This window comes from Candoia aspera, chromosome 11, assembly GCF_035149785.1.
Source record: "Candoia aspera isolate rCanAsp1 chromosome 11, rCanAsp1.hap2, whole genome shotgun sequence".
Lineage (NCBI taxonomy): Eukaryota > Metazoa > Chordata > Lepidosauria > Squamata > Boidae > Candoia > Candoia aspera.
Genome location: NC_086163.1, coordinates 21,740,376 through 21,754,139, shown reverse-complemented (window position 1 = coordinate 21,754,139; position 13,764 = coordinate 21,740,376). Strand labels below are relative to the sequence as shown.

Genomic DNA, 13,764 nt, shown 5'->3' with positions numbered 1-13,764 from the left:
TAGCCTTGGGAATTCCTTATGGTCCCATCCAAATACTGATCAGTTCTGACCCTGCTCAGCTCGTTTCTTTTTCTGGGAAAATAGCAACCTGCTCACATTTCCTGCAGACATAATATTGCTGTAAATGGAGAGACTAGTTGAGGCACTTCTGGGTCTTCCTTTGCTCTTCAAATTCATGGCCACATGGCCAGATTTGCTTTTAGTAGAGAAAAGTGTTGCTGTAGGAAAAAAGGGGGGTTCTAAGAGGCAAGTTCAAACAAGTGAAAACACAACTAAGAACTGGTATTGTGTTACAGGACAAAAGGAGAGCTGCATTCTCTGGTGAATATGTACAGTATACAAACTGAGCCTCTGGCTTATGGCACAATAAAGCTCTTTGGTTTTTCTACTCATTTGTTCAGCCCTCCAGAATTTGGAAACTAAATTTGCTCTAAATTTGCTCAGCCCTGGCCTACATGGTCAACAGGGAAGGGTCATGGTAACAAAATCTGAAGTGTCACATGTTGGCTATCCCTATCTGCATCATATATCAGGTGAAAAGCAAGACAGCTGATAGAGGAGTGGAATGGAGTTCAAGAAAACATGGGTTACTTTACAGCCCTCAGAAATGGATTCTAGCAGAGCAAGACTTTAGAAATGTAGATAAGTCGATTGATTCCAAAAACAGCCGAGTAACAATTAAGGCATAGAATTCCCTGCACATATCTTGGGTGTCTTCTGAAGGGAAAGGGGCAAATTCAAAGAAGAGCTGTCAACTTCCACAATGTATAATATCTGGAAAGAAAGTATGCTTTCAGTTATTGCACATGTAATGTGAAGACTCTGGCAAGGGTTTTAAGCATGTCTTGCTAAAATGCACATCTTTATACAGAATTGCCTGAAATGTTTATCCACATTTTAATCTAAAACTCGTGTTTCTATAAGCACTGGGTGAGGGTTTCAACCAACCAAAATTGAAAACTCAAAAATAAATAAACAAACCAAAAAGGGGCAATTGAATTCCAATCTGTGCATTAGTCCAGGAAATGGGAATTAGGTTGGTTTGGTTTCAAACTTTACCTTAATAGAAATTCAGCTGGTCTTTACTATGTGAAACTCATTTATATAAAGGCTGGAAAGAGAAACTATGAGTCAAAACAAACTGAATGCAGGGACCATTTTACTTTTTGAAACTATTAGAGCAGAATGGTTAGAGAAAAATAGAAACAAATATAGCATTTATTACCCAAAACCATAATGTACAATAAAGTTGCAGTATCTAATATATTTTGAAAACATACCTTACACACCATATCCATACCAAACAGCAGCAAAGAATGAAGCAAAAAATCTACAGGGGTAGGTAAAACATGATATTATGAATTACTGCATGCTATTTAATGGTGCTAATAAAAAGCTATAGTTCTTGGTGGAACTGAATGACAGTTAATTTTCACCAAGAATTTATTAGAGAATTTTTGTGTAATACTAGAAAATGAGCAATACTGGTCAAGCAATTCCCAGAGAGAAAACGGGGGGGGGGGGACACGACATTCAAGAGACCCTTTCCAATGCATTTCATGTCCATTTTTATTTCTTTATAGCACTGCTCCGTGGCAGAACACATTAATAATTTCCTCATTTTTCTTGAACAATAAAAATGATGACCTTTGTGCCTTTTCTGGTCTTTCGTGGCACCTTATGTCATTTCTCTGAAAGCTATTTTTATTCATAGCATTTTAAAAAGTGACATTAAAAAGGCACAAATGGGTAAACTCCCATTACATTTCCTTCTCTAAATCCACAGGTCTTTGCAATGTTTGACTGCCTAAAGATGATGTCCTCTTCTATAAGAAGAATTCTGCTGGATCAGACCAAAGTTCTACCTGATCCAAGTTTCTGTTTCCATAATGACCAATCAGACATTTCTAGAAAATCAACAAGCAGAATTGAAGGTTGATACCATCTGATGCTGTTCACTTTCCAGCAGTTAAATGCTTACTAATTCTGAACAGAGAGATACTGTCTCTGAAGAAGATAATGCGAACACTCTTCAAATACTGGGAGGAGTCTTTGGGAGAAAAAGGCAAAAACTGGTTAGAGGTACTGCCCTAGAGAACTTAAATTACAAGTAAGTAGATTTTTGTGGAAAATTAGGAGAAACCTCTGAACAGTGGGTTATTTAGATTTGAGAAGCAAGGGGAAATGTTACAGAGGAGGAAGAAGGAGATACTGTATATCCCTCTGAGTGTGTGGAAATCTATTCATATGTTGTAAGACACTGCCCAGGAAGAACAGTTTGAGAATGCAATCAATTTTCCAGAAGAATAGTGGATTTATTCCCACCACTTCTCTTCATGGAGCGTTTGACTATCTGCTGAAGATTCATATATTTTCTGTGGCTTGTAGGCCACTCCTACAGGTATACATCTGGATTTCCTACTTTGAACCTGAGGTGGACTAAATTCCAAGATGGTTTCTATTTTATTCCATGGAAAGGAAGAAGAACCGCAACTTAAGCTCGGAGGAAGACCACAATTTGTATTCCCTTGTAAATATTTTACAATATCCACATAATTCAATGCAATTAAAGGACAACTTGAAGCACAGGCTGAAACAGCTCTAGCACATGGCTCCCAAATCAGACAGTGCTTGATCAATGTACCCAATTGTCACCGAGAACTAGATTAGTGAAGCCAAAGGTGACTTCAAACATAATGATTGTTCTACAGGGTGACAGTGTTATATATTTGGAAATGCCTCTCTTATACTGTGGAATGCCTTGGATTCAATTCCAAACAGAAGTTTCGGAATGTGGAGCATCATCTTTTCCTGGGATCATATATAGCTGTAAAAGAAAAAGCCATACAACTGTGGGAAAAAACCTGGCTGCTTTAAAAAGTCACAGACAGGTGTTATGTACACATTCCAGCATGCTCTGAGCACCTTTTCCAAAATATTTTTGAAGGGCTGCACAGCCCTAATCTCAGTTACATTTCAGAAATTAACACTCCTGGTACTACCTGGATTAATAGCAAGTTTGATGAAATAGACCACATGCAAGATAAAACCATTTGGCAATGGAATCAGTGTTCTACCTTCCTTCCATCTTCTGGAATGAAGATATACAATATCCATTAAGATGAATGGTTGGTTTCCCAAAGTTAATTTGTAATGACATGGGATTTTGGAGGACTACGCATGAAGTTAAACTAAGTACCAGTATAAATTCTGTGTGCTTCTGTAAGAGGCAAGAATTTTGACTGACACTCAGGTTACCAAGGATAGATCATGGTCTAGTTTTGTTTTGTAAGTTTCAGTCATACCATTAGCCTATTTGGCTTATAATTTTCTGTTTTAACTGGATTTTCCCCAGCTCTGTCAATGGAGTTCCTTTTAATCACAGGATAAGATTCAAGACATTAAGCACGTGTTATGATCTTCTTTAGTTTCCCAAATATGCTTTGCTTTGCTTTAGTGCCTTTAATGCCCTCCCTCTTACAGCTTTTAACCAATGTTAAAACCCTTTGAGAGGCATACATTACTTAAGCAGTAGAAAGACACAAAACCAATATTATGAAAATGCAAACAGAAAATGGCCTCTCAGGAAAGCCATTTTTAATTACTCTTTCAAGATATGATATAAACGTCGGGTCTTTTAAAATTTGATGCACTCCATACGAACAATATTGTCATAATAATTATATCATAATGTAATAGATTGGGTATAAGCTCTCCAGATTCTGTTTCCTTAAATAAATACCACCACACCCCCTTGGTAGAGCAACTTCAGAAATAAAATGAGAGCATTGTATGGTTGATAACTGACTTCATCTCTAGGGAAGGCTCTAATGCTGGGAAAGGTGGAAAGAAAGAGAAGAGAATGACCACAGTTCCAGTGGTGATGGGAGCACTGTTGGAAGTGCTGAAGGACCAGGTTAGGGACAGAGTGTCATGGAGAAAATCTGTGTAGTTGTGAAGAGTCCACACCAACCTGATGGCACATAATCAATCAATCAATCAATCAATCAATGCATTGATTTTGCATTATCTATCTATCTATCTATCTATCTATCTATCTATCTATCTATCTATCTATCTATCATCTATCTATCATGTGTGTGAGTGATATGATGGGCTTGCAGCCCATGTTCTGATAGCAGCCAAACATGTATCATTATTCCTATGAATGTTGCTATCATTTTTTTTCAGGGGGGTGGTTACATAATTTAATTTCCTTCAAAAATATCTGAAGAAAGAGATAGGTACAGGGTAATATAGACAATCTTTGCATCTTCAGAAGAAGCTAACATTCTACTAGCACAAATGCTATGTTACATCAGTTTATATCAGTATTTTCACAAGCCCCCAGAAACAAGATTTGTCCACCGTTGACTGTTTTCTGAAAGTGGGTAAAGATGGAACTCTTTCAGTGTTCGTTACCTGAGGCTACCTGTTTTCACTTGTGATATAATGGCTCTATTTATGTTATGAATTATGCTAATTGTTATTAATTACTATGGGTGTATTAACTAATTAATTTTCTCATTTCTTCTTGTATTTTGTTGTGTTGTTAATTGTCACAAGTCTTGGGAATTAAGACGATATACAAGATATTGATAAATATGTAAATAAATAAACAAATCTTGGTATGCTTGCATTTCATTTATCCATAGGACAACAGCAACACAACAAATGGTTTTTCCATTTTAATTCCTTGGAAGAATTAAATGTTACCAACGGCAGCTTTTCTCCTCCTCTCACCCCCCTTGCAAAAGATATCTCTTTGCTTTTAAGACAAATTATACATTGCAGATAGTGGCCATTTCAGTTGCTTCATCTTCCTTGCATACATTAATTTAGCAATCTGAATTTAAGAATCAAGTTTGCTGTTAAGTACTCAGTTCAGCTGGCTCAGCCCAGAAAAGGTGAGGGACATTAGACACACACTTGCATCTAGAACTTCAAAGTATTTTTTGCACATTTGAAGCACCATATTTATCAATAGTTACAACCAATGGAAAGGGGGAAAAAGCAAACAATGAGATGTAGAAATATGTCCTTCAATGTCTTAATTTCTCCTAGTGTTTTCTTCTAATTTACCGCAGTATGTTATTTTCTAATATTCTCAATCTTTCAGAGCTAATGAAAGACAGAAGGTGATGTTGTTTACTTTTGCAACTAATGTGTTTTCAGTATCAAAATAAACTCTCAGTATCAAAGAAAACGGTCATACTTCACTCCTGCTTCTTTATCCCTCGGTACACTGATACACTCTTTAGGATTTAGAAGATTATGCTCATCATGCCTTTTTACTAGGTTGAAGTGTCAGTGCAATTTATTGTGCAAAGAAGTTAGTCTAAGAACCAATTGGACTGTGCAAATATTTGATGCAAAGATTCAATTAGAAGGTGATTTGATGAAATCTCTGATTAGCCAAATTGAGTTGTTGAATCAATTTAAGCTGTCAGAATTGTTTGATGGCTTTTGTGCATCTGCAGAAGGACATTTCCCCGACTAAATCAATAATTCAAATTCAGTTATGTGAATCGATGTTCCAGATCAAATGGTTCTGATGTTTCAAATCATTTTGACCCTTTGTACCAAAATGAATCAATGTTTTAATATTTAATCAGTGATCTGAATCAGATTGGGCTGGTTTGCCCATCTCTTAGAATTAGCATTTGGATTAGTGGTATGCTGGATGGTGAAAATCTCTATGCAAAACAGATTATGGTTTAATTTTCAGGCAACAATTCAAAGAATTAGTCAGGTCATCAAGTGTCTGACGTATAGAAATAGTCCAATCTTTTGCACATGGTGAAAAGAAAGATATGAACAAGGTGTTATTATCATTATTATTATTATTATTATTATTATTATTATTATTCCTTCAAGTCAGTTTTTTGACTCCTGGCGACTACCTGCACTAGTCCCTGCAGGTTTCTTGGCAAGGTTTTTTGGAAGTGGTTTGTCCTTGTCTTCTTCTTAGGGTTGAGAGGGAGGGACTGGCCCAAGGTCATCCAGCTGGCTTTGTGCCTGAAGCAGGACTAGAACTCATGGTCTCCTGGCTTCTAGTCTGATGTCTTAACCACTACACCAAACTGGCTATCACTACTTCATTACTATATATACTGTATTTTTTAAAAAAAACATACCAATGAGAAATTCTAGGAAATGTACATTGATAATGTTGGCCAACCAAATCATTCTGTGAATTTAAGTCCAAAATGTTGGTAGCCCTACTGATACCCTGGCCAGAACTGTCCTTCCCTTGAGGATGGAGGCATTTGATAGGCACAGTCTAGACACAAATGCATCATATTTAAGAAGGTCAACTGTTTTGATCTTTTCTTCCCGGCTTGGTAAATTCTGTAGCTTGCAAGGGAAGCATGCTGTTGGATTGGTGATGCTTGAAGATTTGTTTATCTACAGCCACTTGGATCAGGGGTTCTTTTTTATTGATCTGTGCCTCACTTTATTGGAGAACTTTGCTTCGGGAAATAGGATGTAAAAGGACTTGTTAAGATCTATGAGGGGGAGGAATTGTTAGATCCCCCAGTGCAGTCAGCCATAATACAGGTTATTTTATTTTGGCTCAGTGTTTTTTCTGAACCTAATCACTGTGGTTATAAACCATGATGTGTGGTTGAGCATGTTGTGTGAACCCAATTGTGTTTTATCTAGAAATCCATAGATAAACCAACCACTGCTTAATCCAGCAGGTGAACCCAGATTATATTTTTATTAATCTTAATGCATATGTTCAAAAATTGATGGCTACCCATGGAGAATTGCAGAAACTCTTCTGACTTCCACAACCCACTCAAGCAATTTGGTAAAACAGAATTATCTCTTTCCATTGCTTTCCAGACCTCCCCAGAATGGAAGTTGGCTCTTTTAATTTAGAGTCATAAAAATAGCTTAGTATGGAGGGATAAAATATGACCTCTAATTCAGTTTGGGGACTGTGTATTTATTCACAATCCTTTCCACCAACCCTTTCCATCAAACCCACAGGCCTGCATTTTTTTAAAGAAAGCATAAATTTATGATGAAAGTATCTATATATTTTTTTGGAAGTCAGCAGTGCTGTTTTTCATTTTAACAAGATGATTTTTTTTCCTCCTTTCATTGTACAGTTCAATGGAGATAAGGGAAAACATTTAATGATTCCTTTTCCCCATTCATCTTTTTCAAGCTAGTACAAAGATTAGAGATTCCTGCCCACTTTTTACCTTGATAAACTAAAAGTGAAGCAATGTTGTTTTTTCATATGAATAATACTTATCTCTCTTTTGAGTGTAAAGGTGATGCAACATTGGACAAAAATACTCCAAGGAGATCAGCAGGATGTGGGTTCACACTACAGCACCAGATGGATTGATTAAATGCACTTGGCAGTCAAAACAAGAGTGGTGGTATGTCAGTGGAAATATATTGGAAGAAGCTGGAAATAAGCAGCTGAAAGCCTCTGCTGAATTCAAAAACATTTAATCAGTAGCTGAAAGCTACTTATTGTAAAAGAAAGATGTGCAAAACTAAGGTCTTTATGCAAAATTACTCCTCTATGTAAGATTCATATATTTAAAAGGGGTGTAAGCCTTATCTGTCCGCTGGCAACGTCTGTTGCCCTGAACAATGTTTCTCAGCCTTAGCAATTTTAAGCTGTATGAACTTCAACTCCCAGAATTCCCTGGCTGGGGAATGCTGGCTGGGGAATGCTGGGAGTTGAAGTCCATACAGCTTAAAGTTGCCAAGGTTGAGAAACATTGGCATAAACTGTAAGATAACTGAAAGATATTCTCTGTTTCAGTTCTGAGAACCTGATTTTACTTTACGAGAATTCTCCACTATGGAGATTTCTCTTCCCTGCTTAATGTTATTTTTGGCTTATAATTGGCTGTAGCATGATCCAGATAGGACAACACCTAAATAACCCATGCCACTCTAGGAGGAGGATCCCACGTGTGTCACTGACATTCTATTTGCCCGACGCATAGCTGTATTACTTCTTTTCCTGTTTACAACCACTAATGTTATCATTTGTTTTGGTGGAATAGCATAGTAGGTCTAAGGTCAAGGAAAAGTGAAGGGAAACTAGTTAAAGTGTCCATGATTAATTGCTGCTTATTGACAGCATAATCAATAGAACATAGCAGGATTATTCTCAGGATTCAGGCAGCAGTCTAAAGGGAAGTTCAAGAAGAGGTCATGAATCAGTCCACGAGTCCTGGTATAAAGTCTAAGATACAGATGAGAGATCCACACGATTCTCGGAGAACGTTCTCAGTTGCAAGCAGTTTCAAGAGAAGAGGAAGGGGACGGATAAATCTGCAAAGGAGGACGTTTCCTTCAGAATGGCCTGTTCCTCTGCTGGAGAAGTCCTGATCCTGTCAGTTCTTAATTTCAGGTGCTTACTATGTCTTTGCTCCAGAAATGTCAATCCTCTTTGCTTTCTCAGACCCAGAGGACAAACTGATTCCAGAAATGCATCACTTCTAGCTGTGTTGTCACTCTCTTCGACAGCTGCCTAAACCTGAAAGTTATTCATTCCAAACACAATTTTCACAGTGACTCTTTAGCTAACTTTACCAAGAAGAAAGGAATGGGGCTACAGGAATTCCAGCAATAAACTAGTGCCAGTTTAGAACCATTATAACCATGAGTACATGAGGGTGGAGACTTCAGAAGAAGCGATCATCTTCAGCTTTTTCCCAGCAGTTGGCTGAGATGTCACTGTCACTCAACTGGTGCCTCTTCAGAAGCAGACACAACAATTTCCCTCAACCGGATGTCCTCCATGGGTATTGGGTCATCAGATTCTTAATTATTCCAGTACACCTCAAAAGCAATGCTTATTTGAACCCCTTGGGGTGCATTTTTGGAGCAAGTGAGGTTATACTTATATTAGGATATTTCTCTATGCTCTCAGAATATGCCTCTGTCCTACCCATTATTATATTCTGTCTAGAAGCACGTCCTTCACAGAGGGCCATCTGGTTGATGTCACTGAGTAGGCAGCAATTCTGCAAGACGAGTTGCTTTGGGTTGTGTCACCTTCCTAAAGTGACCCAACCTGAAAGTGACCCACACCCCTGACCCTCATTCAGCCTTTTTATTTGAATAGTGGGTCTATGCCAAATGCTAAAGTTGTATACACATCTGTGCAAAATGTACCCATCTGCAAACATCTGCTTCTCATATATCTCAATTTTCATGCTTGTGTCCTCCGAAATCCATCTGCATGTCTACCTGAAATTGCATCATACTCCAGAGTAAGAATGCTGGAAGGAGAAAAGTAATATCTAAGCAACCACTGGAATTTTATCTAACCACAACAACCCTGTTATCATCATCATCATCAACATCATCATCATCTTTGTATTTATTATAATTACAGTTCACTTCTTTCTTTGGAAAAGCTACCTATAGTCTTTAGACAGGGACAGAACAGGTTCAACTCCGCTTAGCTTTGAAAGAGCATCAAATGTTCCTAGGCCATTAACTGACTCTTAATGTGCTTTCATGTTTCCTGTCAAATTTGATTATATAATATAATAAATCCTCCTGCTGTTTCCTCATCTGCTGAAGGGAGAAGAGAGATCTTTTGCATTCTACCTGGAGATAAAAAAAGGTCTCTGTGAATTTGAAAGCTTGCCATCCTGCTTTATAGATTTGTTCCAGAAAAGTTATCTCTTCCCTCGCTCTGGGAAGTCAGTGCTTACCCACCTTGCTCGAAGGAGAAGGATCTATTCATGTCTAAGCCTGATGGCAAAGCAAGGAGTGTTGAATCTGGCTGCTGCCACAACTAATGGACTTGGGCCAGAGACAGGGGCTTTAAAACTCTGACACAACATACAGGCAATCAGAGGAAAATACAGAGCAGTCATAAAGGAAAATAGATTGAGTATATAAAGAAAATAGGAAAATAGCAAAGGTTAAACGGAGGCTGCCAGTCAGCTGGAGAGCCTGAATGGAGTACATTTAAAAGGCAGTTGGATGCCATCATCAGACAAAGTAATGTTGTGCTATTGCAATACAAGCCCCACCCCTTTTATGTGTGCATGCAATGTCACAACATGCATCATGACACAGCTTTCACCATTTCCTCCCTCCTTGACCCTCCATAAACCTTTGCCACATGTCACAAAAAAGAAAAAAAAACCCACAGCACTGACAAAATTAAACACAGAGCCCTTATTTTGATGAACAGAAACATTCTTCTTTGATCATGATTTTTTTTTCTCCTATGAAAGGTGTAGATTTAAAACAAAACTTAGAACATGTTCAACATGAGGCAGCTGTGAAATCAATTGTTAAGGCCTTTCATGCTTCTTTCCTTCTGTTCTTATTCCCTTCCCCGGCAGTGACATGCCGTCTCCCTATACATGAATCCAGTGCTTTTGATAATGACACCAACAGGAAACATTCAACTCAATTGCGTTGGCAGCTCTATAAAAGAAGTCAGGAAGTAGCACTGTTTCTCCAGAGCAGATTAATTGGGATATTAAATAGAGTTTGGGAAAAGGGCAGGGAGGGAAATTATATCAAATACCGATTGAGCTCAGTTCACATGACAGACATATGGTTGCCAGATGGACATTTCTATAATCTGAATCTTAAATGTGGTCCATTGATATTGGAGATGGGATGTGGGGTGGGAAGAGAGAATTTAAGGGCCAGCCCCGAAAAGTCCTGTTTGCTACACAAGACAAGCTCCAGGGATTGTCATCCTTCCTTTCTAAGGAAACTACTCTATTCCATTCTACTGACACAAGGCACTTGTCTGTAGAACACCAACCAGTTGGAGATTCTCCATATGTTATCACAGGTTGGGGTAGTAGCACACCATCCAGGAAGCACTGAGCTTTCAGAACATTTGCCAATTTCCTTTAAGCCCAAGTAGACATGACACCTGCCTTGCTGCAGAACTATATTTATAATCCCTGCTGCTTCCAGAACATTACGGGGACAACACTTCAAGCATTTTGTTTCTTAGATTGTTTCTTAGGAAGTATGCCTTGTAAGTAATTCCACAGTGACCTGTCCATGATGCTGAAGACCTCAGTATAGGCTCAGCAGGAAGACTATGGGATCAAGGGCTTGAGCCCATTATAGAAACAGCATAGTGACTTCTGTGGCAGATATTCAGTGAAGGATCCTCAAAGATCTGGCCTAAAGGGAGGAACTACAGTCAATGTATCTTAGTCAGGAAATAAAAAAATTGTGTTGTTTTTTTCTGGGAACGTAGGACAAGATGCTTCAGATACCCATTTCACCCCTTAGGATCCCATTCTCAAAACAGCCTTGGCCCCACCTACTTCTGAAGTGTAGGCTTCAACACAGAGCCACACCCAAGCCACCCTTGAGCTGGTGGAAGTCACAACTCTATTCTGGAATTTGACAGGTGTTAAGAGAAGAAAAGAGATCTGAGATCTGCTTAATTTAGTCCTCATTGCATCCAATGTTATGCATTTCTTATCTCAACTTTGTCCAACGTGTTACAGTATACCAGTATACTGATACACCAGAGTAACATACCCACAGATCATTAACTCAATAAAAATGAAGACTGGAAGGAGAGAAAGAGAGAAAGAAGAACATCTATAAACACAGTCCAGGATTACTCACCGCATATGTAGCAATGGCTTCTCTATCAAGTTGTTGTGTTACAAAGACTTCTCCTGTGCCCTCAATGATTTTAAAAACTCCTTTTGGCTCCTGTTCTACTCCTTTCCCCAAAATTCGGAACTTTGAACCTTCTGGCCGGTCAATATCTATCACCTGTGAAAATTAAGGACAAAGTTGAGGTTCCAAGCAAAGGTTAACAGATAATTTTAGGGTAAGCAACACTAGGAGTGGGATCCACCGACTTCCTGAAGGCTTCCCCATTGACTTTGCTTGTCGGAAGCTGGCAGCAAAGGTTGCAAATGGCAATCACATGGCCGTAGGTTGCTGCAACTTCATAATTGTGAGCTGGTTGCCAAGCACTCAAATTGCCATCATGTGACCACGGGGATGCTGTGAAGGCCACAACTACAAGGATCCATTGTAAGTCTCCCTTCTTCAGCGCTGTCATAACTTCAGTTGCTGAACAGGTGGTCATTCAACAAGGACTATCTGTACTTTTTAATGTCTCAACAAACCACAGTTCCCAATATCCTTAAGAAAGCCCATAGCTGTGAAATGAAAAGTCATTCTTTTTTTTTTAAATAAAGTCTACAAGTTCTGTTAAAATTAAGCCAGGTTGCAGATTATTGAAATATACAACCTTTTATTAAAAAAAAAACACTCATAGTTTGAGGATATAATTATTAAAATTATGTCCTGCCTTTCTCCTAGGAAGTAAACAACCTATATAGTTTTCTCCCATCCCCATTTCATTCTTACAACTACCCTGTTAAGTATAAATAGAAATTCAGTACTAACTTGATTTCAGAGTAGTTATCTGCAAATGAAGGAATTACATCATGAAATAGCAGAGAAGCAATATATTAAGAGGCTTAACACAGTTTCACAAGGATTAAACAGAGACTGAGGTTTCTTATCAGACAGAAAATGTTAAGCAATTAATCTATATAATGTCTGTGTCTCATTATACTTCTAAGTAATTTCTCCTACATTTTATTTACCTGTCATGAGCAGCGTGCCCGGAAGCTTCCTTTTAGAGATTTAATTCAAAGGCAATTTGGCAGCATTTCTGAACAGAGTTTCCAAACTGAATCAGAAAGTTGAACTGAATCATCAAATCAAATCAGATGCCTTTAAACCAATTCAAATACTTTGGCCCGGATGCAAATTTTTTCCCCCAATTCCAAATTGATTCAGAAGTCTGAATTGAATCAGGCCAGTTTGATGAATGGTTTTATGAATCAGTTCAAACTCTCAAATTGAATCAAAGTTCTGAATTGAATGGATGGTTTGAATCACATCAAGGCTGATTTGCACACTCCTAAAAATTCTCCAGGTACCTGATGCATTCCAAGGAAGCTTATCCTTTTATAAATCTCTGTTGTTTGACTGGATGTATCTGTCTACAATAATCTAGCGGCTCTTGCTCGGTTATTGATGGGAACCCTCTACCTTTCAGTTGCTAGCCAATTTCTACTTCTCATTACAGTTCTGCTCCATTGGAAACAGTGATCTATGTACCCTCTTTACATTCAGCAGCTGAAGCTCTGCAAACCTTGGCCAACATACACTGGGCAGTTCTTCAAGGCAAGAGACCGATAAGAGGTTCACAGGACAACAACAGCAACAACAAAAACTTACACAAAACAAGTGTTGGCATTCAAAGAAAGCAGATTTTACTGATAGCCCTGTTCAAACACAGCAAAAATATCTCCTTATCTACTTCCTTTCCTGCTAAAGCTCTTTTGCTTCTTGCCGTTTTTTCCTTCAACATCTGCAAAACAAATTAACAATCCTTATAGACAGAGTTGGGAGCAAAACCTACATGGCAAATTAACTTGCACATGAACGTGCTTCTCATCCGAAGCAAGAGAGTCAAGAGGTCACTCTGTCCATCCAAGCCGGGGTTAGTAACTTTGCACCTACTGCTGGAAGCCATGAATGACAGCGTTGATCATTTCAAAGGACGATGGGGAAAAGAGATACTTTAATTAGCCGCAAGAGGGAGCTACGTGCTGCCAGAAGTAAGAGAAATGTGGATGCTTTCTAATTAGGATGCATAGGTTATGGCCAGAGAAGTTCAAAGGACCTGTGCTTTTATGCCTGCATTAAACATGTACAGCTGCCAGAAGGAATAGGTCTTAGCAGAAA

The 13,764-nt window shown here is 38.4% G+C and overlaps 1 protein-coding gene across 1 annotated transcript in view; it reads right to left on the bottom strand.

Moving 5' to 3' along the window:
• The window catches only part of CDH13 (cadherin 13), a 489,049-nt gene that overhangs the window by 216,796 nt on the left and 258,489 nt on the right, over positions 1-13,764 (bottom strand). The window contains exon 5 of the mRNA XM_063312654.1: positions 11,614-11,766. Coding sequence (XP_063168724.1) covers positions 11,614-11,766 — 153 coding nt within the window. The remainder of the gene's footprint in view (positions 1-11,613; positions 11,767-13,764) is intronic.